Source organism: Pimephales promelas, chromosome 14 (assembly GCF_988280905.1).
Source record: "Pimephales promelas chromosome 14, fPimPro1.hap1.1, whole genome shotgun sequence".
NCBI classification, from domain to species: Eukaryota; Metazoa; Chordata; class Actinopteri; order Cypriniformes; family Leuciscidae; genus Pimephales; species Pimephales promelas.
In genome coordinates, this window is record NC_142782.1 from 25,709,794 (window position 1) to 25,737,048 (window position 27,255).

At 37.7% G+C, this 27,255-nt stretch overlaps 1 protein-coding gene across 1 annotated transcript; it reads left to right on the forward strand.

Moving 5' to 3' along the window:
* The first annotated feature begins 4,854 nt into the window (after positions 1 to 4,854).
* Positions 4,855 to 15,681, forward strand: abhd17ab (abhydrolase domain containing 17A, depalmitoylase b). The gene is made up of 5 exons (XM_039676983.2): positions 4,855 to 5,200; positions 6,075 to 6,457; positions 8,133 to 8,327; positions 10,108 to 10,287; positions 12,362 to 15,681. Exons 2-5 carry the CDS (start codon positions 6,081 to 6,083, stop codon positions 12,585 to 12,587), a joined length of 978 nt encoding a protein of 325 aa, XP_039532917.1. The 5' UTR covers positions 4,855 to 5,200; positions 6,075 to 6,080; the 3' UTR covers positions 12,588 to 15,681.
* Positions 15,682 to 27,255: the final 11,574 nt, after the last annotated feature.

Genomic DNA, 27,255 nt, shown 5'->3' on the forward strand with positions numbered 1-27,255 from the left:
TGTGTGACATGTTGAGAAAAATGTGCGTGCGTGTGTTTGTTTCTTTTCTTATTTTCTTTTCTAGAGAGCCAGGGAGAAGAGGGATTGGTTGTCAGGTGGGCATCCATGTGAACTGGGGGGAGGGTGGACTCTTTAGTTTTTACCCTGGCATTGATTTTTGTTAGGATATTAACATTATTTTTTTATAGGAGCCCTGAGATGTGGGTTCAGGAATCATTGGAAGAGGTGGGTGGGGGCGTCATTGAGAGGGAATTTCTGTGATATTGCAAAACGTTGCTTAAGAAGACTATAGATTTTAATGACTACTCCCACATTTACCCATGTAAAATTCTTTTTCTGTGTTATTCTTTTTTTTTTTTTTCTTTATTCTGGTTAATTATCCCAACATGTCAAATCCCAGCCTGTGCATTTAAAAATATTTCTCTTTTATATATTGACTTATCATGCTAATGTTGGGTGCATGAATAGTTATTGGATGGGGTTTAAAGGGGGGAGGGTGGGGCGTAGAAAGAGCCTTGACATAAGCGAGTGACTGTTTTATTTTATTTCCTTTTCTGTTTTAATGAGTGTATGGCATCAGAAGATCTATATTAATATATTGTACGTAGCTTGAATTGTGTGATTGCATTCTATTTATTTCGTATTATCATTTGGTTGGTTGATACTGGAGGATTGGAAGCATGTGTCCAAAAAAAAACAAAAGTATAACCCATTTGTAGGAAACCTTTAACAATATTTAAACATTTTGCTCCATTTACATATGAATTTTCCAGAATTATATGTCCTGATGGAGTCACATTAGATTGGGCTGAAAAAAAATCTTGCTTTTCAGAATCAAAGCACAAGTATGTTCAGTTTCTTCGCACAAACACAAAAAAGTGCAGTTAGCGTAGGATCCTTGGTGCTGTACGGAACCTAGCAGGCCTGTTGTTGCTAATGCACGCCAGCGATTAACTATTATGACCTTTTACCTCAGAGTCACAGAGCTTTGAGAGCAAGGTATTTGTTACCACCAGCAGACCATTGAATGATGCTAATGGAACCGGCTAGTAATATGTTTATTAGGTGACGCCTTTCCAGTTCCAAGACATGTATTTACAATTAATACCGCTGTGCTTATGATGTCATAGTGGAAAATGCACACACTTCTCCTAACAGATTAACGTTGCATGCTCACACAGATATTAGGCCAAATGCAGTGTTTGCTAAAGCCACATTTTACATTGCTACAAGAATGTAAAACGAAACAGTGTCCCGTCGCACGGGCGAATGGAGCCTGCTATCCAAACGAACAGGTTTCTTCTATTATCTAATGTAAATATTATATGGCTAAATAGAATGTTTAAGGGTTTAGAAAGAAGGTTCAGAAGGGAAAAAAACATCCGTTTCGTGTGTATGTAGTGTTTAACTATCCATAGGTAAGGAGAAAGATGCAATACGGTGTTCTCTGTCATCCTTTGAGTGAATCTTGTATCTTTGTGCTGGTTGTGTTTTTAATTACTACTTTGTTGTTGTAAAAGGGCTGAAACAACCATTTTGTATTTATCCTTAATGTTGTCCAGCTATCTTCCCCTGTGATGTCTTTGGATGTGCACATTTTTCCATGATTCATTCACAACCCCTTGATTTCAAGACTTGTTAAAAGCAACTTGGTGGATGTAACCGATTTGAAGTCCTGGTAATGAGCTTGCTGCTTTATTAAGGAAATAACCTGAGCTTTAATTAGCACCGTCTGCGATTGCGGCATTATCCTCAGTGGGGCTGCCAGCTCAAGAGGGCTTTTGTGCAAGGCAGGTGTCGGTGGCTCAGAGTATTCACGCCATGCTTGGCTGAGCCGGCATCCTGACAGCCTTTTAATGAGGGTTGAGATCTCACTCTTTCTGTCTGCACCATTGGCTTGAGGATAATCCTACCTTTCTAGGGTTTAAGTGTAGGCAGACATACAGACATGTGAAAGGCAGTGTATGGAAATACTGGACTCCTAATTTCTAGTGAGATTGTTGTAGTGTGTGTGGTGGGCACAATACTGTGAATGTAGTCAACTGCTTGACTATGAAGCTCCAGTGGGTGGAAAGCCAGTTAATGTTGCCTTCAGTGTCTTATCAGATCATTGGCACTATATGCCAGTGCATTATCCCTTTTATGCTAGCAATGATTAACTGTCCTCCTCATTGCATGTTATTGAGCAAAATAGTGAAGTGACGCAGTTAAAGAAGAATGCCTTGATTTTGGTGAAGCTGTTGAGATTGAATTTTCTCCCTGTAGTTCATCAGAACATTCGGATGAGTGACGCGAGTTCGGCAGTACATTAACCAGCATTCGTGGGTTAATTTAGCAGCGTGCCCAGTCCCCCAGAGACACCACCAGATACCTTTGTTTTCTTTTGAAATTTAGGATTGTATGATGTGTATGAGTAAGTATAAAACCAATAAAATCACAAAGTTTATTTTAAATTTACACAGTGTTTTGTTGTGCAAATACTTTTCCAGGACATCTAAAGCAGCGTTTTTTAACCAGATGGGGCTTGGAAAACTTCCAAAGGTCTTCAATAAGTTTTAAAAGTATTTTAGTAACAATTAAAAGGCTTAAACTAAAAGGTAATGGTGTACAAAATAAAGGTATTAGAGGTATCAACTTAAATAGGACAACCTTTGAATGTTGTCTTGGATAAAGAGGGACTTGAAGTCAATAAAGGTTAATAACCACTGATCTACACTGTTCAAATTAAAGGTTACAAAAGGGGTGTTTTTGTAGCGACGCAATAGGCCTTATTCAGAGCAGCGCCATCCTTGGTTTTTAATGAGAAAAAAGTGAGGCTGTAAGGTATATAGACGTACATCTCTTCGATGGATTGTACTGTTATTTAATGTGTTTTTTACACTGCTAAAATATATTTCCAAGACATTTCAGTTGACAAAATTGTAAGTGATCTAGGAGCTTTATACTGCTTTTCGCAATGGATGCCATTGAAAAAAACACGGTAAGTCTATCCCTCACAGCCCTCAGCCCTGCTTTCCATCATGGCGCTGCTCTGGATAAGGTCTATAGAAGAGCCATTTTTAGGTTCCTTTTGGGACCCTTTCTTAAAGAAGTGTGTTAGTGAGAGCGAAAGAGACAAAATAATGTTTTGATAATATGAATAGCCTTTTCCCACTATGAAGAACCTTCTGTGCACTGGAAATGTTTCATGGATGTTAATGGTTCTGCATGGAACCATCAATGCCATGAAGAAACATTTATTTTCAAGAGTGTAGTGCATCTGTTTTGCTGAAAATATACTTGAAGTGAATTAAACTGTTGTACCTTTGCACAAACAGCCCACATGACTCATACACATGGGAAACTTGGAAATAGTTGACTCCAGGAAGTGGTGTAGGTATTTAATGATCACCCAACCAACTTAAGCTGAAGATCTCTTAGCCCTCCTGACATTTCTTCAAGCAGAATGTCCATTCATGCTGTGATATTGAGTAAACAGTGACGATGTGCTGTGTGTGCATATGAATCGCCCTGTATTATTGCCACATCTCGGCTGCTGCCCATCACACAGACAATTGTCTTCATTCACAGGTTACTGTCATTGTGCACTTGTGTGGTTTTAAGTCTCCAGGTTTAAAAGGGTTAATATTTGTCTGTTAGATTTAGTGTTACCACGTGATTCCATTGTAATAATTTGGTTGAGTCAAATTACAGCTATGGAACCTTTAAAAGATATCTCCTATACATAGCCTACTTTAAACTTATTTTATTTTTGTCAAGACCGTAGTTTTTGTTTTTTACATTTATCATGTTTAATGTATTTTAGCGTATAACACTTACATTGTGGTCGTTGTTTTAAGAATCAGTGTATTGTGTGACTTGGAATAGTATATAGAATAGAAATAGATTATACAACTTTATTTAAATGGAAGAATTTGGTATTTCTCTCGCATGACTGAAATCATCAGCTGTCAGGCAGATTTTACAAAGCTACGACAGCAGATCTGACAGAAGTTCCTTGGATACTCCTCCCGCTATGTCATGTTAGCGTAATTTCCGGATGCGATACAGTAAAGAGCAAAGACGTTTAACAGGAGGCACAACCACGTCCTCTCTGCATGTTTTCCGCACTGAAGTAGCGTCGAGTCACGTTCTACTCAGCGGACCTTCTGATTGGTTACATGCCTTCTGACACTAGTTTGGTTCTATTTTATTATTTTAAAATAGCGCAAAGGACTGTAATGTCTTTTTAAGGCAAATATATGTTTGCCCATGTATTAATAAAGTTATCAGACAATCTGGTATTGATAGTGAAGCTGAAAGAAAGTTACTCCGAAGAGAAAATGTTAATGCAATTGATAAACTGATTATATATGCATACATACAGTTATATATTACTGCCCATACAAATTTTGCACTTCAAATAAGCCTAAATCCTAACATTTTTAGTAGTTAGTAAGGGGGGCTTGTTTTGTAGTATGTTTTGATTGTAAAAGTGTACACAAATTCTGGAAAGAATGCACATGTGTTACTGTGAATATGATTGTTTTTGTAAATACAAAAAAATAATAATTCTGATTGGTTAATTATTTCTATATTCACAAATCTATGTACATTCAAATATAGCCTATTCCATGTTATAGCTAGGTACGATCTCTTAATTTAATTAATCAAGAATGAGAACAATTTTATTACATTTGTTTTGTTTTGTCTTTTTTTAAAATAAAGTATATTAATTTATTATACAATATCATGTTTGAAAATACCAGTTATTAATAATTTTATCCTTCAACCCAACAGATTTTTAATCAATGTTTACTTACTATTTCCCACCACTAGCGCCTGTCACGTCAAGCAGTTTCACTACCAGACGCAATGAAGAGTGGGAAGGCTAACTAACATCTTTGACCGGAGTGGAAAAACAGCTCTATTAGCATATACCAGCAGATTATTATTACATGACAGGACAGTAGCCGGAAATCAACTCGAAACGACAAACCAGAAATTGAGTTTTATTCCTCGGGCTCTGCTTTTTATTTGCGGATGAGATATGTCCTCGACGGCGTCCAGGCCTTTATTTGTTATCTGAGAGGAGTCGTAGCTGACTGGCTAGCTGGCTAACTCCTCCCTGCCCCCTCACTACGAGCTAGCTACTTAGCGATAGAGGTGTGAAAATATAAAGAAATCCGGCTTTGGCAGGCTGTGGTCAAGAGAACGACACGTATGTGGAATATATATTTATACATAAATGTGTTTGTTAACAATGTAGTGTTCATTTGCAGCTGAAATGAGGTGTAAATTTTGTGTTAGCGGGAAGCGGGTCTGTTGGGGCTGATGTGACCACTGGTGGATATTTTACATTGGAGCCTTTTAAACCGGCAATATCAGACAATATGTATTATTTATATTTGTTGTCTATACAGTGTCCGATAGCAGATAGACTATCAGTTTTAAGCTGGCAAGAAGAGTATAGCTGGGAGATAGGTTTACTGGATGCCTGAGTTAATTCTACCTGGGTATTACTTATTAACTATTTGTTTACTGTTGGTGCTTTTTGCCCGTTTAAGTCGTCGTAGAGAATTTAGCACAATAAATTTATAAAAGAGAAGCTCCATCATAATTTTGGTTTTGCAGGTGCCTGAATCTATTATAATTTTTTTTTTTTAATTATCGTAAATTGGATGTGTTAAATTAGTTATTTGTGTGAAAAAAAATGAAAAAAGAAATCAGCAACACTTCTGAGAAATATCAATAAATTGGTGTACATTCACATGAGATCATACCAGTCTTCTTGAAAATGCTGTTTAGTTGTACTGGGAGAGTTAGGGTTAAGATTCGTGACCCATGGGTGCCGCCATGTTGAGATCACATGACCAGTGGTGGCATATAATAATAATAATAACAACAATAATAATGTTTTATGCTTGAGGTAGAAAGCATAATCATAGAAGTACATACAAACAAAACTAGCAATATAACACCGAACACAATTAACATGAAACAGAGCCCAGTTAAAACTGAATAAGTATAAAAATACATAAAATGTTTTGTGTTGAATATGTTTTGACCTTGATCTCCTGTCTTCTTTCTTGCAGTTGACAATGAATGGCCTTTCTGTGAGTGAGCTGTGCTGCCTGTTCTGTTGCCCCCCCTGCCCCAGCCGCATCGCTGCCAAGCTTGCCTTCCTGCCCCCTGAGCCTACCTATGCCCTCCTGCCGGATCTGGAGGCCGGGCCGGTACCGGCCGGACCAACGGGAACGTCAAGCTTGCGCTCCCGGGTAGGAGGTGGCGGTAGTGGTGGGAGTTCGATAGGGGGTGTGAATACCACTGGAGAGGGGCGCTGGAAGCTCCACCTCACAGAGCGGGCAGAATTCCAGTACTCCCAACGGGAGTTGGACGCCACGGAAGTGTTCCTGACTCGCTCTAGTCGGGGAAACAGAGTGGGCTGCATGTATATCCGCTGTGCCCCCTCTGCCAGGTAGGATTGGACAAATTTTTGGATTAGTAATAGGGGCTTTCGCACCAGGTAGCTATAGGAACTTAGTTATAGGAACTAGCCACCAGGGTTCAGAGAACTAAATGTTCCCCTAGGGACCAGTAGCAACTCATAAGCCTAAGTTACATAAGAAACGCTTGTTGTGACTTATTTTGACAGCGCTGAAAACGGCAGAGCCTGAGCACACAGCACTCCCATTCCCTGTCTTCATTAGTTAACAGTCTATGGAACTGTTAAACAAAGAAAGTAAACCATATGTTAGCATTTGCTATGTGGTTGATGCCCAATGTCTCTAGCTGAGCAAAATCATGTTACGCCTGGTCCCTTAATGTTGCATTGGATTTTCTCCTTAGCGTAAAGTTTGAGAGGTCCATCTATCACTGTGTTCATAGTTTTTGGAGTAAATATATGGGCTATAAACTGTGTGTGTACACCACTTTTTTTTTAAATGGTGGGGGCTGGTGTTTTGCGTGCGTTCGGCCAATCAGTGTACAATTATGTCACTGGTTGTTCCTATTGTGCTGGGTTAGACCCTACTCTGAAGTAGTAGCTAATTTAGTTCCCATTAAAATCGTTCCCAGTTCCTGTGGGGCAAACACGCCAAAAAACGGGTACTTCTACCTGCAGTAGAAGTAGTTCTAGGAACTATAAAAACGTTCCTCCGGTGCGAAAGCCACTAATGTTTGGAGGGGCCTTATTTATAGTTTTCACAATAATATATGTTGAACTCAAAGTGTCACGTTTCCTCTGATGGACCCCCCTTTTCCTCCCAAGGGTCATTTACATTCCTTTTTTTTTCATCTTTCCTTTGTCCCATTTCCTGCTTCCCTCTCCGAGTTTGTCTGCTATCTTTACCCAGAAGCCACTCCTTCCTGGACGCATTCTTTCTTTATCACAAGCCGCTTTATTCCCACTGTTGTTACTTGTTCCTTTGTTCCTTTATTTCCTCTTTAAGAGTGATTTCCATTGGATGAGTACAGAGGTTTTTGTTGTGCTCGATATTGTGGACGTCTTTTCACAATAGATGTCTTCTCTACTCTACACAAAGTACGTGTTATTTCGTTTTGAAAGTCTGGATTTGATATCAGTTTTGTTATTATTAACTTAAGCAATTAAAAATAGTTCTTTTATTGAAATAAAGCTGAAATTAAAATATGACAGTGACATGACGTTACGTCCAAGAATGGTAACCCATACTCGGAATAACTGAAATAAGTACTGAAATTACTAAAACAAACTTAAATTAAAGCTGAATAGAAATGTTAATAATCACACTAAATTACTAAAATTAAAATGAAAATATAAAAGATCATTCAAAATATTATTAAATACTTTAATGGTACATAATTCAAATTCAATGACACTGTTTGATATACAGCCAGCCGTGATTTTTTGCCATGCAGATTATTTGAAAATAATTCTACACACATACACACCCCTGTTAGTTATGAATCCATTCCCTCCAGCGTATCGGGCTCAGTGCTCACTCCAGATGTGTTTACATGCAGTGATTCAGCAAATGAAATGATAGGTTATTAAATGTCTGGATCCGTCTTGATTTAGATGTTGAGTCAGACCCTGAAATAGTGTAATGAGCATATTAGAGAGTGACTTTGTACTACAGTTCTCATCACCCTATTTCTCTATCTCCCCTCAGGTTCACTGTCCTGTTCTCCCATGGTAATGCAGTGGATCTAGGCCAGATGAGCAGCTTCTATATCGGCCTAGGCACTCGAATCAACTGTAACATATTCTCCTATGATTACTCCGGCTACGGGGTCAGCACGGGGAAGCCCTCGGAAAAGAATTTGTATGCAGACATAGATGCAGCGTGGCAGGCTCTACGCTCAAGGTGAGACAATCAATACCAGGGCACAACCAAAACAACTGTGTATGTGCATAGTACGGCTAAAGTTTTAGAGTGCTGCATCTAAATGTATAAATCATTTTAAAAGTTTGCAAGAAATAATTTTATTTAGCAAGCACCCATTAAATTTATCAAAGGTGGCATTAAATGCACTTATAATGTTACAATAAATAGCTGTTTCTAATTTCTATTCATCAAAGAATTCTGAAAAAATGCATCATGTTTCAACAAAAATATTAAACGGCACAACTGTTTTCAACATTGATAATAATAAGAACTGTTTTTTTAGCACCGAATCAGCATATTAGAATGATTTCTGAAGGATCATGGTGACATTATAGACTAGAGGCAAATTGAAAGCACATCTTTCTATTGTCTTGTCCTCGCTGGCTGCTCACAAACATTTGATTCGTTTATGACTCTTATGACTCAGTTCATTTTAATAAATCAGTCAAAGTATACTGTATATATATGTTTTTTCATCTCTTCAGGAGTTGTTGATTTGAATCAGACTGACAACTCACTCAATTGGTTTGAGCTTGACTTTCTGAACCATAAGCTATTACTTTCGCCATGAAATGAGAACTGGTATTGTGTTCATTGGTGGCTTGTAAGATTTAAATTGGTGTAGTTATTCACTTGTTCCTCGTATAATGAGGAATGATGTTAAAGGGTTAGTTCACCCAAAAATGAAAATTCTGTCAGTATTTACTCACCCTCATGTTGTTTCAACCCCGTAAGACCTTCGTTCATCTTCGGAACACAAATTAAGATATTTAAGATATTAAGATCGCTCCTGCATACAGTCCATAGGCTTCTTGAGGGACTGGCTCTTGCTGTCCCCGAAAAGTCATTAAAGACATCGTTAAAATAGTCCAAGTGACTACAGGGGCTCAATCTTAACTTTATCAAACGACGAGAACACTTTTGTGCGCAAAAAAACAACAAAAATAACGACTTTATTTCAACTATTCACTTCCTTCTCCATGAGCCTGTAAGTCAGTTAACGTAGTGTGATTGCGTAGAGCTACGTCACACGTAGGCTCACTATTGGCCGACGCTGGTCATGTGTGTGTGATGTACAATAACAGAAGCTTACGCTATTAAACTAGTAACCTGACTCGCACAGAGGGAGAAATAAACGAATAGTTGAAATAAAGTCGTTATTTTTTTTGTTTTTTTGCGCACAAAAGTGTTCTCGTCGTTTGATAAACTTAAGATTGAGCCCCTGTAGTCACTTGGACTATTTTAACGATGTCTTTAATGACTTTTCGAGGACAGCAAGAGCCAGTCCCTCAAGAAGCCTATGGACTGTATGCAGGAGCGATCTTAATATCTTAATTTGTGTTCCGAAGATGAACGAAGGGGTTGGAACAACATGAGGGTTTCATTTTTGGGTGAACTAACCCTTTAAATATACACCTTTTTTAAAATGGTAATGTTACTAAAAACATTAATTAACCTAAAAGAGTATTATTTTTAGTTGAGCATTTTCCTTTGCTAGTCTATATAAACCTTTCTTAAAAGTGCTAATGAATCCATAAGAAACCATTCAATAAGCTAAATGAACAGAGATTTCTTTAATTCAGGAATGAGAATTTTCTCAAAGGCTGATGAAAATTCACACTCCACTCAATTTTTTTGCAAGCAATCTGAAAATCGTACTGCTCTTGGTGTGAATAGGCTGTAAATTACATGGACACGAGGCGCTTATTTGTTCAGTGTATGACATTTAATTAGCTTTTGATTCCTCTCCTTCAAACAGGTATGGCATCAGCCCAGAGAATATTATCCTGTACGGACAGAGCATTGGCACAGTGCCCACGGTGGACCTGGCATCACGATACGAGTGTGCGGCTGTGATACTTCACTCTCCTCTCACCTCTGGCATGAGGGTGGCCTTTCCCGACACTAAGAAGACTTACTGCTTTGACGCATTTCCCAAGTGAGTGCCAAAAATCATTAGGTTCTTACTTGTCCTCGATTATTTGTGTCATCTTCCCATTTTCACTAGAGGTCTGACAGGGCTCATCATTGTTAATGAGCTGATGATTTGCCTGCTCATGGCCAGCACAGATTGCTGCTATTTATGAGCGATTCACTGGGTTTTGATTTTGGCGAAAGCAAACGGAGTGTGTTATGATGTGGATTGCTGACTGAGATTATACTGAGCTTCTTGTTTTGACACAAAATGGGAATCAGCCTTTTCATTCTTGAAGTTTGATTACAATAATTTTCATTGCATTTTGGCTTTGACCGCAGTGTTGTGGAGCTCAGAGGGAGTGGGCGGTGTCATTCAGTGCCAGTGTTGTAGAACACATGGTCGCATACAGCTGCAGTCAAAACCACCACTGTTCTCGCACAAGTGCTGTGTAGTTGGCTGGCAGCTGTTTAGTTTACACACACAATTGAAAATATACTTGCCTAGATACATTTCCAAAATGTCAAAATTGCTCAAAAATGACGTTTGAATATTCCATGTAAAAGAAACACATATATTGGAACATCTGGTTGCGCATTATGTCAATAACAGGACAAATTAATCAAAGAGACTACTTGTATAGACCATTTCACAAGATGTAAACAACACTGGTCCAGAAGCACTTCCTGTTTCAGTTTTTTAACACTACATAAAAGCTGGGATAAAATACAACCAACAGAACATTTAAAACTGAATCAAAAAGTTAAACAAACATCTTTATGATGTTTTCTTTACATGTGAAATAAAGAAAACAGTTACAAACTGAAACAGGAAGTGTTTCTGGACCAGTGTTGTTTACATCTTGTGAAATGGTCTATAGGTAGGTTATTTAAGTTTAAACATATTTGATAAAGTATTACCTACACAAAAACAAGTAAATCAACTAATGGGCAAAACCACAGACCTCACTCGCACTCACAGGCACTCTCGCCCTTTCTCTGCGCATAACGGTTTAAATGAACAACAACAGTAAATGTAGAGTGCTGATCAAGAGTTTTGTGCAAGCAATTAAGGTTGTGACTCCAAATATAGCAGGCTTCATCCAGTGATTGAAACAAATATTATTAACATTAATTGAAGTTTTACATTATATAAAAGCAACATTGAACGCTCCGAGCGACTGCGAGCTGTGCTGTGGTATTTTTCATGGAACTTTTCCTTGACAAGAAACGGTAAATAATCAAACACAGTGGAAGCCTGCAGTGCATGAAACTGCTTGTTTTAACCTACCTTATTCGTGCAATATCTATTTAGTCAGTACAGTAAGCCTACACTTTAGTAATGTTCCCTCAGGCCTACTCGCAGCAGACAGCCGCGCCTCTGCTACCGCAAACGTGCTTTTCCACATTTGAATATTCATTTTCCCCTTCAAAATTCTGATTTTTAAAACTATTTAAATTATTGTTGGTTTTAATTACCGGTATTGTGTACTACTGTTCAAAAGTAGGATGGAGTTGATGCTGAATTTTGGCAGCCATTACTCCAGTCTTCCAGAAATCATTCGTATATGCTGATTTGATGCTCAAGAAACATTTCATATTATTATCAATACTTCATTAATTAAAGGGATAGTTCACCCAAAAGTGGAAATCCTGTCATCATTTACTCACTCTCAAGTTGTTCTTTCTTCTGCTGAACACAAAAGAATATACTTTGAAGAATGTCAGTAACCAAACAAGAATTCTTTTTTTTCCATAACACCATTGTTTCAATTTGACTTTTATTTTTTACATTACAAATGTCACTTTTGATCAATTTCACGCATCTTTCCTGAATAAAAATATAAATTTCCTTCAGATTTTTTTTTTTGAGCGGTTGTATATATTATTACGTATTCAGTTATATTCAACTATGTATTAAAATATAACTTTGTGTGACAACAAATTTAAAAGCCATGAATTTAATTCATGGCATTTCATCGATCATCTACATCAAGTGTGAAATGAGCTATTCAAACTGTAAACGGATATTTTAATTTACTTTCTGTGTGCGGTCTTTCTTCTAACACTCAATGTCCCTTTGTGTGTCCCTGCTTCAGCATTGAGAAAGTGTCTAAAATCACATCTCCAGTGTTGATCATCCATGGGACGGAGGATGAGGTGATAGATTTTTCCCACGGGCTGGCCCTGTACGAGCGCTGCCCCAAAGCTGTGGAGCCGCTGTGGGTGGAGGGAGCCGGACACAATGACATCGAACTGTACACCCAGTACCTGGAACGCCTGCGTCGTTTCATTGGGCAGGAATTGGCCGCACAACACGCCTAAGCTCTCCCTCTTCTCCTCCTTGTTCATCCCACCATCTCCCAGTCTGAGCGAGAGTGAGATGGATGCATCAGTAACTTATTGAAGGTCTGCCAACTTGTATGGACAACCTTACTGTCAGAGGAGCTTGACAGATGATCCACTGCTCAGATTTGTTTTCTTAAAAGTGTTTTCGTTTTTTTTCTCCCTCCATTTGTCATCTCCTTGTACACGTGTATATATATGTGTGTGCATGGGGACCCTGGGGGGTGATAGTGGAATTTCTCTGGGGCAAGAATGATGGATGAATTCCTCTGCCGGATTCAGTCCGAGGAAATAAGCCAGACAGATTTCTGTACCTCCAACCAGACTGTCTCTCTCCATATCTGAGCATTCATCTGTCAGTTGAGTGGTTTGATTCTCCAACCTGCCCCCATGATGCCTCAGCCTGAGAGATTTTCACTTCCCACTTCTCATCAGGCAACTTAAAATAGCTCAATCTCAGCGCTTGGCAAACTTCCTAGCCTTCCTGACCCTGCAGGATGGAATAAACCGGTTGTTTGGTCGAGGATTTCAGGATTGAGGTTTGAAGCATCCTACACAGGTGCAATGATGCCCACCTCTGCATCTTCATTCTTTCATCTGATCATTTGGCCTTTTCTGGATGGCTCTTGTGGCCAGGTGTGTGGGTCCATTCCCTCTCATATACCCTGCGGTATACTCGCCTCTATGCACTGATGTTCCCTTTTATTGAGTTTTGGCCTTTATGTCAAAGATGAGCTTGGGATAAGGTGACACCTGATGATGTACACCGCTCCAGGCAGGGAAAGATCGAATCCTGGAATGTTGGCTTTTGTTCCCAGCATTATCAATCTATTTCATTTCTCTTTGGTGTCTCTGTCCTTTCTTCTCAGCATGTTAGGGTGTCCATCCATAGCACCCTGAGGTGAAAGAAACTGGGAGGGCTGCTCGCTGATCATCATATTTCAATGAAACCACCGCACTTGGAATAACATGATACAGAGCATATTCACGTCCAGATCCATAAATCATGCATCTGAACTGTTGGCCAGTAGAAAGATCAATGTTTTATTCTTTCGTCAGGACTTTCCTAAAGCCAGATCTTCGGCATATCATTTCCATATTAATTTAACTAGTTTCACTTTTAAAATGGATATTTGGGCCATTCAATTGTCTAATTGTGTAGAAACAAATAATGCACACAACATAGTCCGAGATAAAAGCAGAAATCACTTCTGAACCCCGTAGCAATGACACACAACTAGTTTTTCCCGTTTTTAGCCTGACGTCAAGAATGTTTCTTTCATGGAAATGTTATTTCCTCTCCCTCATTCAAGTCTGATGTGAAGCTATAATCATGCATGTTTACTCGGTGTCTCTTGATTTATAATTTTGTTTTTTAAGCAAATCATTTCAAAGCATAACACATAATTTAAATACTCCTCTTTGTGAATATAAAGGATTTTCCTTTTTCTTCCCACGTCAAATTGCTAGTTAGCGGCACATGGTTTCATCTATCTAAGTAATGTTCTGACAGCTGGGGGCAGGTTTAAAGATTATAACTAGCAATAAAGGCACAACAATGTGGTCATCTACAACCTATTTTTGTGATGTCATCTCTAGTCAAGCTGCTTCTCTTCAAAGGGAGTTTGTCTGATATGATGTGGACACAACTATCAGGTTACCTGATGCTTAGAAAGATTGTTAGAGCTCTGAAAAACAACTGTGAATTATCAAGGGAACTTGCTGCTACAGATCTCGACTGAATGGTCTCAATGAAATTTAAAAGCTGATCCCTTCAACCTTTTGTTGTTTTCTGATGCAAAGGCTTCCAAACCTTTTCAGTGAGATAAGACATCGCTTCCCCATGCTGGCGGGATTCATTCTTGCCCTTTTTAAGGGATAGTTCACCCAAAAAGGAAAATTCTGTCATTACTTAGTCAACCTCATGTCATGTTATGGTGAGAAATTGATTTTCTTTCAACCAGACAGTTGGGAACACCCATTGACTTTTTTTGTCGTCAACTGTCAGGTGAGTAAGTAATGACAAAATTTTCATTTTTGGGTGAACTATCTCTTTAAAATTGTGGGCTGCAAAGTCATTATGAATTCCGCACAATAATTTGTTTAATTAACGTAAGTATATTTTGGGGGTAGGGTTTTTTCAAGATGAATTTTCAGATTTTATGGTGCCAGAAGATTTCATCTCTAGATATCCTTTTTTTTTTTTTTTTTTTTTTTGGAAACCTTTATCCATCCACCCCTTTTGGTCTGTTCCTATGTGTTCTGGTTAAACTCATTCCCATTACTGCAAAACACAAAGTAATTATGTATTCGGAAAACAAAACACTGGTTTGTACATAATTTCAAAAGCTTAATTCCAGCAAATGTGATTCCATGTTTCATCATGTACTAAAGTATGTAATCTGGGGTTGGACACAAGGGGGCTTGTTCGTTCTCCATTCTAACCAAAGATGACAGGTGTTGGATTTGCATTGGCCACCCACTGCCATTTGTCAGCGCTCAGATGTGGATTAGAGCAGGCGGTGGACTTGGGCTGTTCAGACAGAGCCAGTTCTCACACAATACAGGCTGCTGTTGATGCCGCCAAGGGGAAGTTTTTGACTGGACTGTTGGTGCGTGTTTACCTCCTGCAAGACCCAAGTGTTTGCAGGGCTGAAGCAATACCAACTTGTAGCCAGCAGACTGGATGTGTGTGTTCTAACAAGAAGGGAGGACGTTGGTTTGGGAAGGGTTGGTGTTACCCAGAGACTCCATCCCAACACATTCAGTTTCAGCTCTTTTTACTAAGATTTTTTTTCTTCATTTGTTTAAAGAAAGTAAGTTAAAGAAATATCTTTTTAAAACTATCAGATGTATGTACTGTATAACATTGTTTGAGAAGCTTAATCTTGAGGTTTGAGAATCTGTTTTTGTATCTTAATGGATCGGGAGTAAGAGTTATTGGGGTGTTACTGTTCTATCCTTTTATGCATTATTCTAATGTTGTTGTTTTTAGTTTTAAATATATGTCTGTTTCTTTTTCCAGAATTAATAAATAAAAGAGATCTTAGAAAATAAAATTATGAATTGATAATTGTTGTAATTCTCTTTTCTTGTAACTGCACACAGAAACGTCACATTTATATAGCAAATTATAAATGTTGGTTTTAATACGTTTATTTATTAGAACAGGAAATTATTGAAACCATCACATTTATACAGCAATATATTATATGTATAATATATACCCTCACTCCTGTTCAAGATAATCTCCTGAACTCCAAACTGTCAGAATGGGAAAGAAAGGTGATTTAAGCAATTTTGAGCGTGGCATGGTTGTTGGTGCCAGACGGGCTGGTTTGAGTATTTCATAATCTGCTCAGTTACTGGGATTTTCACACACAACCATTTCTTGGGTTTACAAAGAATGGTGTGAAAAGGGAAAAACATCCAGTATGCGGCAGTCCTGTGGGCGAAAATGCCTTGTTGATGCTAGAAGTCAGATGAGAATGGGCCGACTGATTCAAGCTGATAGAAGAGCAACTTTGACTGAAATAACCACTCGTTACAACCGAGGTATGCAGCAAAGCATTTGTGAAGCCACAACACGCATAACCTTGTGGCGAATGGGCTACAACAGCAGGAGACCCCACCGGGTACCACTCATCTTCACTACGAATAGGAAAAAGAGGCTACAGTTTGCAAGAGTTCACCAAAGTTGGACAGTTGAAGACTGGAAAAATGTTTCCTAGTCTGATGAGTCTTAATTTCTGTTGAGACATTCAGATGGTAGAGTCAGAATTTGGCATAAACTGAATGAGAACATGGATCCATCATGCCATGATCTTACCACTGTGCAGGCTGGAGGTGGTGGTGTAATGGTGTGGGGGATGTTTCCTTGGCACACTTTAGTGCCCCTTCATGCCAATTGGGCATCGTTTAAATGCCACAGCCTACCTGAGCATTGTTTCTGACCATATCCATCCCTTTATGGCCACCATGTACCCATCCTCAGATGGCTACTTCCAGCAGGATAATGCACCATGTCACAAAGCTCGAATCATTTCAAATTGGTTTCTTGAACATGACAATGAGTTCACTGTAATAAAATGGCCCCCACAATCACCAGATCTCAACCCGATAGAGCATCTTTAGATGTGGTGGAACGGGAGCTTTGTGCCCTGGATGAATCAATGCCACGTAGAATTAAGGCAGTTCTGAAGGCGAAAGTGGGTCTAACACAGTATACGTATGGTGTTTCTATTAATCCTTTGAGTGTATGCCTGTGTGAGTTTACTGTATACACACACTTATATTTATACATGTGTGTGTGTACAAAGACATGCACGTGCACACACACATATTTAAAATTAATATACCTACTATTTAAACAAAAACCTTTAGATTTTAATATTTGATATATTTAGTCTTGAACTTGACATGATTTGATAATTATTGTCAATCAAATTTCTTGTAAAATGAAATAGGAAGATAACATTTACATGCTATACATTTATTTTATATTACGATTTATTTTAAAGCCTTTATTTTTAAATAAATGTAATGTTTATTCAAACTGAATATATTTATATTTGATGTTTAATGTTCAATCTTAAACTTGACCATATTAATTGATAATTATTGTAAATCTATTTTCATGAAACATACTGTAGTCACATTTGCGTACAATTCTTTAATATTTACATATATTTAATGCATCTTTCTTATATTTTATAATTTAATATATTTTATCTGACTTTGAAATGTTGAATTATTAGTTCTTGTAAATCTCTTTTCGTGTAACTGCACTCGGGAACAGCACATTTATATGGTGATATATTTTAAAGGCTGAGCTGAACTGAACTTCCCAGAATCCTTGGGCTATAAACATCCTCAAGAATCGTAAAACGATCGTAGCAGCTGACCTGCATATTAAATTGTGATCCTCAACTTCTGTGGAATAGATAAGTCCCAACAATCATTGATGAGGCATTTATAATTCAAGGCACAGAGAGAAACATTCTAATGTGCAAGCGTGTCGGATAACGCTGTCGCCGATGGCCCTGTTTTGTTTATTCATCATGTAGCTGCATTTCTCTTCTCATCGATGTCGTCGTCTCCTCCAATTCATCAGTTAATGCCAAACCAGTCCCAAGACTCTTGATATGAATCTTCCTATGCAAAACAAACCAGTGCAAGAGTATATGTGTGTGGGTGTGCATAGACAAAAGAGTTGCAGAGCAGCAACAGATGGGTTTCATTATCTGTAACAAAAAATCTCCAATTATCTGTCTCTTTTTAATTATTGCCCTGTGAGCTTTGGCATGACCCGGCCTATCGGCAACAGCCACATTCGAGAGGCGTTAATACAGCCAGATGGGATTTAAGACCTTCTGTTAAACACACATGCCTCTCTCTGAACATGCATGTGGATATGTACACAAAACCTTGTTTCTACAGTCTAATCACACTTGGATAAATATCACTATGCCCATTTGCTTATATCCAAATGCATCAGTTAAGCTATTTACACATGCTGTGATATGCCAAACACATGGAATATTCTGGGAGTGTGGCATAATGTTGATTAGACTGTACACAAACTTTGATTTGGATTTGTATTATTTGGTAACAGTGAGGCATTTACAATGAAGTTGCGATAGACTTTTCTTCTCTTGTGAACTATTAAAGTAAATGGCTACAAAAAAGTGTAGAACGTGATTTTGTGCTATTCATTGGATTGTTGGACTGTTGTGGTTAGCTATTGCATGTAAGTGATAGGTTGTCCTGTCATTGTGACAGTGAATGCGTCATTAGAGAAGAGAAGTCGCATGCAAAAGGGAGGGGAAGTTATTTTAAATAAAGATTACAAGGACGCCATATGATTTTTTTAAAAAAATGATGATTTGAACGGGTGAATCAATAGAATAAATACTGCAATATTAAATAAAAAATACGAATTGTCAATTTTGATTTATGGTGACTTTAACATTAAAACGCTTTTTCCAAAATACTGCAACAAATTCATATGCGTTTAACAGTATAACTTTGTAGCTCAAATAATAAAGAAGCCCTACAAGAAGAATTAGTGGAATTAGAATCTAATTTATGCTTTTAATAAATCCTTAAAAAATATGTTTATTCAAGTGTATTAGTATATTTATTTTAAACTAAAAATAAGAAAGTATACTTAGGATATAGTCTACTTTTTATGTATTTCTTATATAGACTATAGGCTGCTTTTATGGCTACTTCTCAGAAATATACTTTTGCACCTATGGATACTCGACTTTATGTCTAAGTAGGCTATGTATTTTTTGAAAAATTAAGGCACTGGAGAGTACAAATGGTTTGAATGCAAAATACATTTTCACCGCTAGATTGGACAAATTCCTACACACTGTCCCTTTAAATAGGCTGCTTGATAAAGTGGAATTGATAGACTAATTGTTTTTTGTAAGGGTCACCGCAATCTTGATTTTTTTTTTTTTTTTAGTCGAAACTATTTTGTTTTAATCAACAAAAAGCATACAATTTTAGCATACTATTACATCCTGTACTTTGAATCAATATATCTTTGTAGAACATTCAGAACTCCCGTTTTATCTGTTTTTGCCAGTGCACGTTTTCTTATTTTATGTCTTTATTTCAGCTCACTCAAAACCTAGATGACTGGAAGAAAATAAGACATGTATCATTGTTTGCTTCAGGAGACGTTATTGTTGTTTTTTACCATAACTATGTCATCTGCTGTCTCTTGAGTTTGAATCACAGTTTGCCTGAGGCTTGCTAGGGGAGATGCTGTGCATTGTTCAGATCTGACCACTAGGGGGCACAAACTACATTCTCAATAGATTTTGTCGGCATTTCCATTATCTGTCTCTGTCAGTGACATAAACAACGAGCTTCCTCTAGCTATATATAGGACCTGACAAATCCATCATAAAAAAAGGTTTGATTGCAATAATAATGCTGGAAGTAGCTATTTGAGTTGCTTTCATCAGTTAAAAACATGTTATAGCCTATTTTTAGCATATCATCCAAACGGCAGCACGTTTGATATTTGATTAATGCGATGTGATGTGTGCATGTACTGTTTGTTTTTTAACTAAAAGCTGTAATTAGCATCACTTATAAAATATCTTCCTTCCTCACCACATCCTCAAAATATGTGTTTGCACTTTATTACTGAGTGTTTCATATCACTGTCACATCTGAGGTCTACATTTCTCTGCCATTAAAGAAATCTGTGCTGCAGTCTCACTGTGACATCAGAAATATGTGTTTAGTCCTCACTAAAGTCTTTGTTTGTGCTTGCGTACCACACTGCTAAACAAACAAACATAACCCAGTGCGTTCGTGAAGAGATAGGCCTAGATCTGTTCATGGAAACTAACCAAGCTGGAATATTACACGTTGCATTTGTCATGGTTATTGTTTTGTGTATTTTTCTTGAGTGGTCTTAAGCATTTTTTCCCAAGACCAGCTACTACGGCCCCGAGGCCAGCGGTGTCATCTGGTTCTGCTTTGCTCGCATTTAGCTTTGCAGGGTCGATTTATTGTGGTCCAAATTGACCTGGATATTGGGTAATTGAAGATTCGGGGACAGCAGGCGAAATGGTTGCTCTGCCTGAGGAAATGAGGTTATTGTTACCCCGTTGCCAATATCGGCAGCCTCTTATGCTGTATGATCGCACGTGATCAATGGTGTGCGCTTTGGTGCACGTCAAACCACAATCTATTGAAAAGATCTTTTCTGTTTAGAATAGTAACATTAATGCATTGTCGTTTGCTGCTGAAACTACACGTTTTGAACGTTGCGAGAACATTCAAAAATACACATTTTATAACCTAATGGGAATGTTAGCAAAACGTTTTTAGAAAAATATTTTTGTTACTTGGGTTCTTAGTATTTTCGACTCGAGTCGAATCCAGCTGTTGGCTATGATTATTTTCACCTTTAATCAACATTATCTTTGACATCATTAACATTCAGTTTAGTTGCGAAATGTGTAGAATGCTAAAAGTGATTCTGGTTTGACTCTTTATATGGATGAACAGATCATATTCTTTCCAAATATCAACGTTAAAGGGATAGTTCACTTTGAAATTAATTTTTGGTATGTTTTAGCTTACCTCAAGGGCATCCAAAATGTGTCTTTGTTTCTGCAGTAGTTTCAATTTTGATGGTTTTAGGTCAAACCGTTCTTGTCTGTCATATAATGCAGGTCTATGGTCACCACCTCAAAGAGCATGCACAGAGAAGTCTAAATTAAACATGATTTAATGACTCGTAAATGTAAGTACACATTGATGGCCTAAGACACGAAACGAGCGGTTTTTGTGAGAATTTATATATCGTTTTTACCTCTTGTAACCACAGCCACGTCCAAGTGATCTGAGGGCGCGGTCGCTTCGGTCTGTGGAAGCGCGGGATCTTTCGCGCGGTTGCGAAAAAAATCTACATTGTCTGTTGATATTTCTAAATCGTCTTCCATTGCGATTTCCTGTATATCTAAATATGTTTACATCTTCACAGTGAAAGGTAACACTTCCGAAATCTCTGTGTAAACAATGAGTGACGTAAACGTGCAAGAGATCACTTCCGGCGCATGCATGCGCAGACCGAAGCACCCATGCCTTCAGATCACTTGGACGTGACTGTGATTACAAGAGGTAAAAACTATTTAAATACTGTTCGTTTTTCGCACAAACTGCTCGTTTCGTGTCTTAGGCCATCAATGTGTACTTACATTTACGAGTCATTAAATAATGTTTAATTTGGACTTCTCTGTTCATGCTCTTTGAGGTGGTGACCATAGACCTGCATTATATGAATGACAGAACGGTTTGACCTAAAAATATCAAAATTGAAACTACTGCGGAAACAAAGACACCTACATCTTGGATGCCCTTGAGGTAAGCTAAAACATAGCAAAAATTAATTTCAAAGTGAACTATCCCTTTAAGGTCATGACTCATGAGAGTATTGTAGGCTATAACCCTCAAACCCTCCACCATCTGGTTCTGGCGTGAGATGTCGTCGCTCTATCTTTTTCTCTCATATCTTGTGTCTGGAATCATGTATGTGCCGGCTACATTCGGTATCAGTAACATAGAGGTTAGAGAAACAAATCATGACAAAGATGAAAAATTATACATAAACTTCTGCCCCGAGACCATTTATCATTTAATAACATATTAGTGTGTGACCTTGGCCAGGCAGATATAGAGCAATTGGACCGAAACATATTTCACATGGATTCAATATAGCTTCGAAGACTTAGCCTTGCATCAGCCGTAAAAAATAATTCACCCGCCACATCTGGCCTGTTCAGTGATTTTCTGTGTGATATGATTTTTGAAGGTTTGTCCTTTTTTAATCATTCTGTCTCCTTACACTCTCTAATAATTTAGCTTTTTAAACAGCCAAATTCATAAGGCAAAACACTTGAGATTTGGCACCAGACTGCACCAGATTGCAAACATGAGTTGAACACAAGTAACAGTCATGTTTAGTCAACTTAAGAATATTTATTATAGGTAAGATAAAAAAAATAATAAGAGGAAATAATTACAAAAGCGTATCTTCTGAACTAGAAATATTCATTGTAATAATTACAATATTTTCATATATAAATTCACAATTGTTTGTATATAATTGTATTGTATGATTTTAATTTAATAAATATATTTACATTTTTAAATATCCTTCCAGTAGTGCCCAATGGCTTCCTATATAGACTCCTGAAATATGACCAGTTTATTAATTTAATCGCTTTACGCAGACTGACATGCCTAATCTAAAACATTCATAGATTTAAGATATACAAACGTTAACTAAACATCAGATAACTTCACACAAACACTGTGAATTTATCACTCTGACAAAGCCTTGTAATTTATCATCACAGAAAATCTGTCATGATTTTGGTGTTTACATTTCGTCGACGTTCCATGCATTTCTTTGGAATGCTTTCGCAGTGTTTTTTGGAACGAGTCCAGTGTTGCACAAAGCTCTGGAATCTCTAAAAAGTCCTGTGCAGTTAACAGTCGGGTTCCATTACACAATCACGGGAACTCATCAACCCGTCCCTGAGTGGGCAGCGAGCATGCGAGATGGTTAGAAATACACCCCTCTGCTCCCGGGCTGACATTTTTAGAAGCGTTTTACCAAACTCATCGGAACATTTATAGAGAGGTGAAACGAAAACCGTTGTCTCCAGGGCAACACTACGAAAGCTAAACGGTTACAGGAAGCCATTGTGTATTTTCAGACATTGTAGGTTACGGTAGAAAAAACTATTTGGCCTATCATTCAGCATGCTGTTAAAGATAAATAAATGACTCCAGCTTTTGGTATGCTTTTTTTCCGTAGAGGTTTTTAATGTCCCTGACACTCACGCAGGCCCTGTTTGTTGCTCTGAGATCATGTCAGGTGTGGGTTGCTGGCGGGTGCATGGCCGTGGTGTGTTCAGCACTCAGGGTGAGGTGAGATCTCTAATCTTCTCGCTGTTAGACCACCGTGACCACCTCATCACAGCATGCCTTACCAAACAAGGCCTTCAACTGTGGCACACCGACCACTGAGAAACCAGAGATGAGGCTCTTTTGTACTGCTCTCATGGACGTAAAAGAGTGTCGACGATAATAAAAATAATGAATCTTTTAAAAACCTAGTTAAAAACGCGGGGCAAGTTCTTAAAAACAAAGGGTGTTATCACTACTTTCAAAAAGTTTTAATGAGCTATATCAATATAGAGTGCCGAAGTTATCACGTCACTTTGTAGGCCAAAATGCGGAAGTGAATTAGCATTTTAGCACTCCCTCGCTCTAAATGGGATTTTTGAATGGGTTTTTGTAAGGTCTGTGGTTAACAAAGCCTCTAAATATTTTCAAGTTTTGATTGACTATGACATAAAACACAGCAGTTATAATCTGCTTGTGGTTTTTTAAACTTTATTGTGTTTGCCTGTGTTTTTTAAAATACATTTTGTATACATTTTGAATCAACTTGTAAAGATTATCTTGATAGACAAAACGTGTAAGGGTCACAATTTGTTGAACACAGATATTATTTATTATTATTTATTATATCTTTTACACAGATATTTTTCTTTTTTTTGTGATTTTCCAAAAGTCTATGGGGAAAATGCATAGCTTTTCGATCGAGGGAACCCATGCGACGCTAACTTCCGAGTTGTCCTACAAAGTGACGTCATCACTTCGGCACTCTATATCACACGAGTAATATGGTTCTATTAGCATGGCTGTGAATAGGCCATAGTCAAATTCCTGAAGGACTGGTCAAGAAAAAAGCTGTTCTCGATGGGTACGAACGGCCGCTGACGACTTGGAGCTCACATCTCCGAAAACGTCAAAACAAATGTTCAAATAGGAGCTATATGTTTATATATAAATCGCATTTGAGGTTTAAACAACTATTGCATAAAAAAACTCTTGCATATTAAAACTACATTCTGTGACACAATAACTGTAGTATTTGTTAAGTACTACTAGGTTTGCTCCTCCACCATTAAACGCTGCCAGTATAGATCTGGCAGAAACAAGCGGAGTGATACAAATTGTGAAATGGATACCGTGTGATAGTAGAATATTGCATGGCTGGAAATGTATTTAAATATATATAAATTCATAAATATGAAGCTTATTGGGGAGTCACTCCACATGGATTTTTTTTTACAACCTGAATTAATCCTGCTTTGTCATAATAAGAGACTTTAAGAGACTTATTGACCTTGACACATGTATAGTCATGATGGTCTGCAGGAGTCCTCCCTATGACATCATTTACTGTTTTATGTTTCCCCCCTGCATGTTTATGCACGTTCATTGGACCACATGACTTTAATTTGAGGCAAACAAAAGGTTTTTTTTCAGATTTTACTAAGCAGCGAAGCAGTTCTGTTATGCCAAACTTCTCCTTTTTCTTTCCTATTTCTTATTTTTCTTCATTATGATATCATTATTACCCTGACATTTTCAACTTTATGCCCCCCATGTATTAAAGTACTACATTACTGTAGTACTGTAGGTGTATTCAAGTTGTTGTACAGTATATGTGAATTGTATTTATGATGTATTTTTTAATACGTTTATAAATAAGACTAAATTAATAATAAAAAAATAGCACAATGTCATCAACAAAGCTACCAACCTCTAGTAGCACAATAGATTGTCAGACTGGTCCAAACCAGCTCTGTTTTTTATCAGCACTGGACATCTACCAAGTTCAAATGACCTGTAATTGCATTTGCATTCACAAACATTGAGTCAAGACTCCATGGAGAGTATGTTTATTGAGACGCAAGTAATAATGGCTGTTGATTCGATTTGTACATGTGCTTGTGATTATAGCGAAAACGGTAAAGAAAGAGGTTTGGATTTGGGTGGTTGACAAAAGTCACCTAGGGCTCAGCTTATTGTTGCGTTTGGCACTTGTTGCATGGATTTCTGCTCATAAACAAATGAGGCTTTGGAGCTTTAAGACAGCTATATGATTGAGAATGTGTAGGCTATTAGGCTGTTTGGTTTCCAGCCAACACAATGATCTATATGGTGCTTTACGATATGGAATTATGGAGTGAAATCTTGTTACTGCAAGTGCAAAAGCAATGCTACTGTAAAGCCACTGACTGTGTACTTGTAGCAATGGGCCGAAACTGAAGTATCCCATCCCATTAAAACCTAGATATCTCTAATAATGGATATCAACATGGAATAAACTGCTCGGCTATTCGCCGGCTGCTATCAGGACCTGCAATCAAATCACAAGGAAATGGAGACATGATGGTTGGCTTGTGACTGCATGTAATTCGATTGTGCTTGATCACATGCAATGCAGCTCTGAGCTAAGATATATGTCATTACCCAGAGATATCACATTGCACCTCATTTTGCGGTGTAATGGTGACCTCACTGTTCTTATCTCGCCCAGTCACCTAAATATACACCTGGCAACCAGTGTTAGCCTGGAGCGGAGGATAGGAACATTATTTTAGCATCACTACTAAGACTGTTTCAGAGTTAGCGCGGCACTGATTCAGAGTGATCTTTGGTTGCTTCTCTAACAGGAGTTAAAGCTAAAAAATGTTGCTCTTCAAAGTTCTTTGTCTCTGATAAATTGCCTCGTTTCGTGTTCCCAACACGGTTTTGTGGCCCGGGTTTGAAGCAAATGCTCCATTTCAGAGAGGCAGTGTGGGATGAAAGCCAGGAAGAACAAAACTGAGCTTTTTGTTTATTTATTTGTTGTCAGTTCCACATCGCTCTCTTGCGAGAGCTTTACTTCAGATCAAATATGGAGAAGTGAACAAAGCGAGATGTTTCCCTCAAAGTTTCTTTGGCCTAATTTGATACTTTTTTTAAAAAAAAGATCACAATAGGGAGAATCGTACTGGGTAATAATTGTGAATCATTGGGGCTTAGCCAACTCAATTACCCCAATTGCGACAGTGGCTAATCAAATTGACTTTGTGTGGAAGGGCCTGAATTATCACAATGCTGTCTAATTACTGTAAATTAACTTATATTATGATACATACACCACACACCTAGGTTTTTTTTGTCGATGTATAAAAATAATTAGTTTTTAAGTCACCATGAGGAAATGCTCAGTTGTTTTTATTATATGTCTGATAATATCAGTCTATTAGTCATTCATGTACCTGCCCAAGGCATCTTCAGCTTAACTAATGAAGTCACCAACTGCTGAATGCCGTCTCCTCTGTGGTCTGGAGTCCTCACAATAACTTATTGTGATCACAGATAGAGGAATGAGGAAAAGAAGAAGGAACATGAATAGAGGATTGTTATTACCCTCCCTGTCTTGAAAACCTCACCTGTTTGGAATTTCAAAACATTTTTTAATCTTTATTAAGATTTGTATGTAAATTTATATCTCAATGAACAGAAAATAATATAGTATGGAGTATATTAATTGACACAGATGTATTCACCTATATTTAGATATAGCATACTTGTTTCAAATTCAGTGACAATGCAGCTCATAGGAACTAAAAAGATGGCTCTATAGCAGCACTAAAAGAAACTATGAACGGCCATTCACACCAGGTATGATAACTGGCAAACCAGAATTCATTCGCCCCAATGGACAGCAAATTCACACTGTCTGAATCGTTTCCTATACAGTAGGCTATAATGCACTATGTGCCATTCAAATTGTAAATGTGTGAATAAGTGACCAATTTGCAGCTTTAGCGTCCATTTGGGGGCGGAACGCTGTAGATTCAAGGGAGCATTTGATTGGACAGAAAATCTTATGAGAAGCTGAAGTATAGTGTGATGTCATCAAAGTCATTGATCCATATTAGCAGAAGTCGAGACTGTAAGTTTTGAAAGCTTATTATCTTCTAAATACAATTTTTTTTATTGTTTTGGAGCACACAACTATAAGAAACGCCAAGAACTTCCATTTTGATTTCATGGGGACTTTAAATAGGCCTATAGCGTAAAATATAAAATAATCATAAAATACTTGATGTAAAATATAGCTACGCCTTAAAATCACGACAGTATGAGTGTGTAGGCTATATTCTCATTTATAATTTATTTATAATTTTATTAAGAAAATTCTATATTAAGAATTAAAACTTAGGCTATTTTAAACTGTCTTTGCAGTGAAAGGATT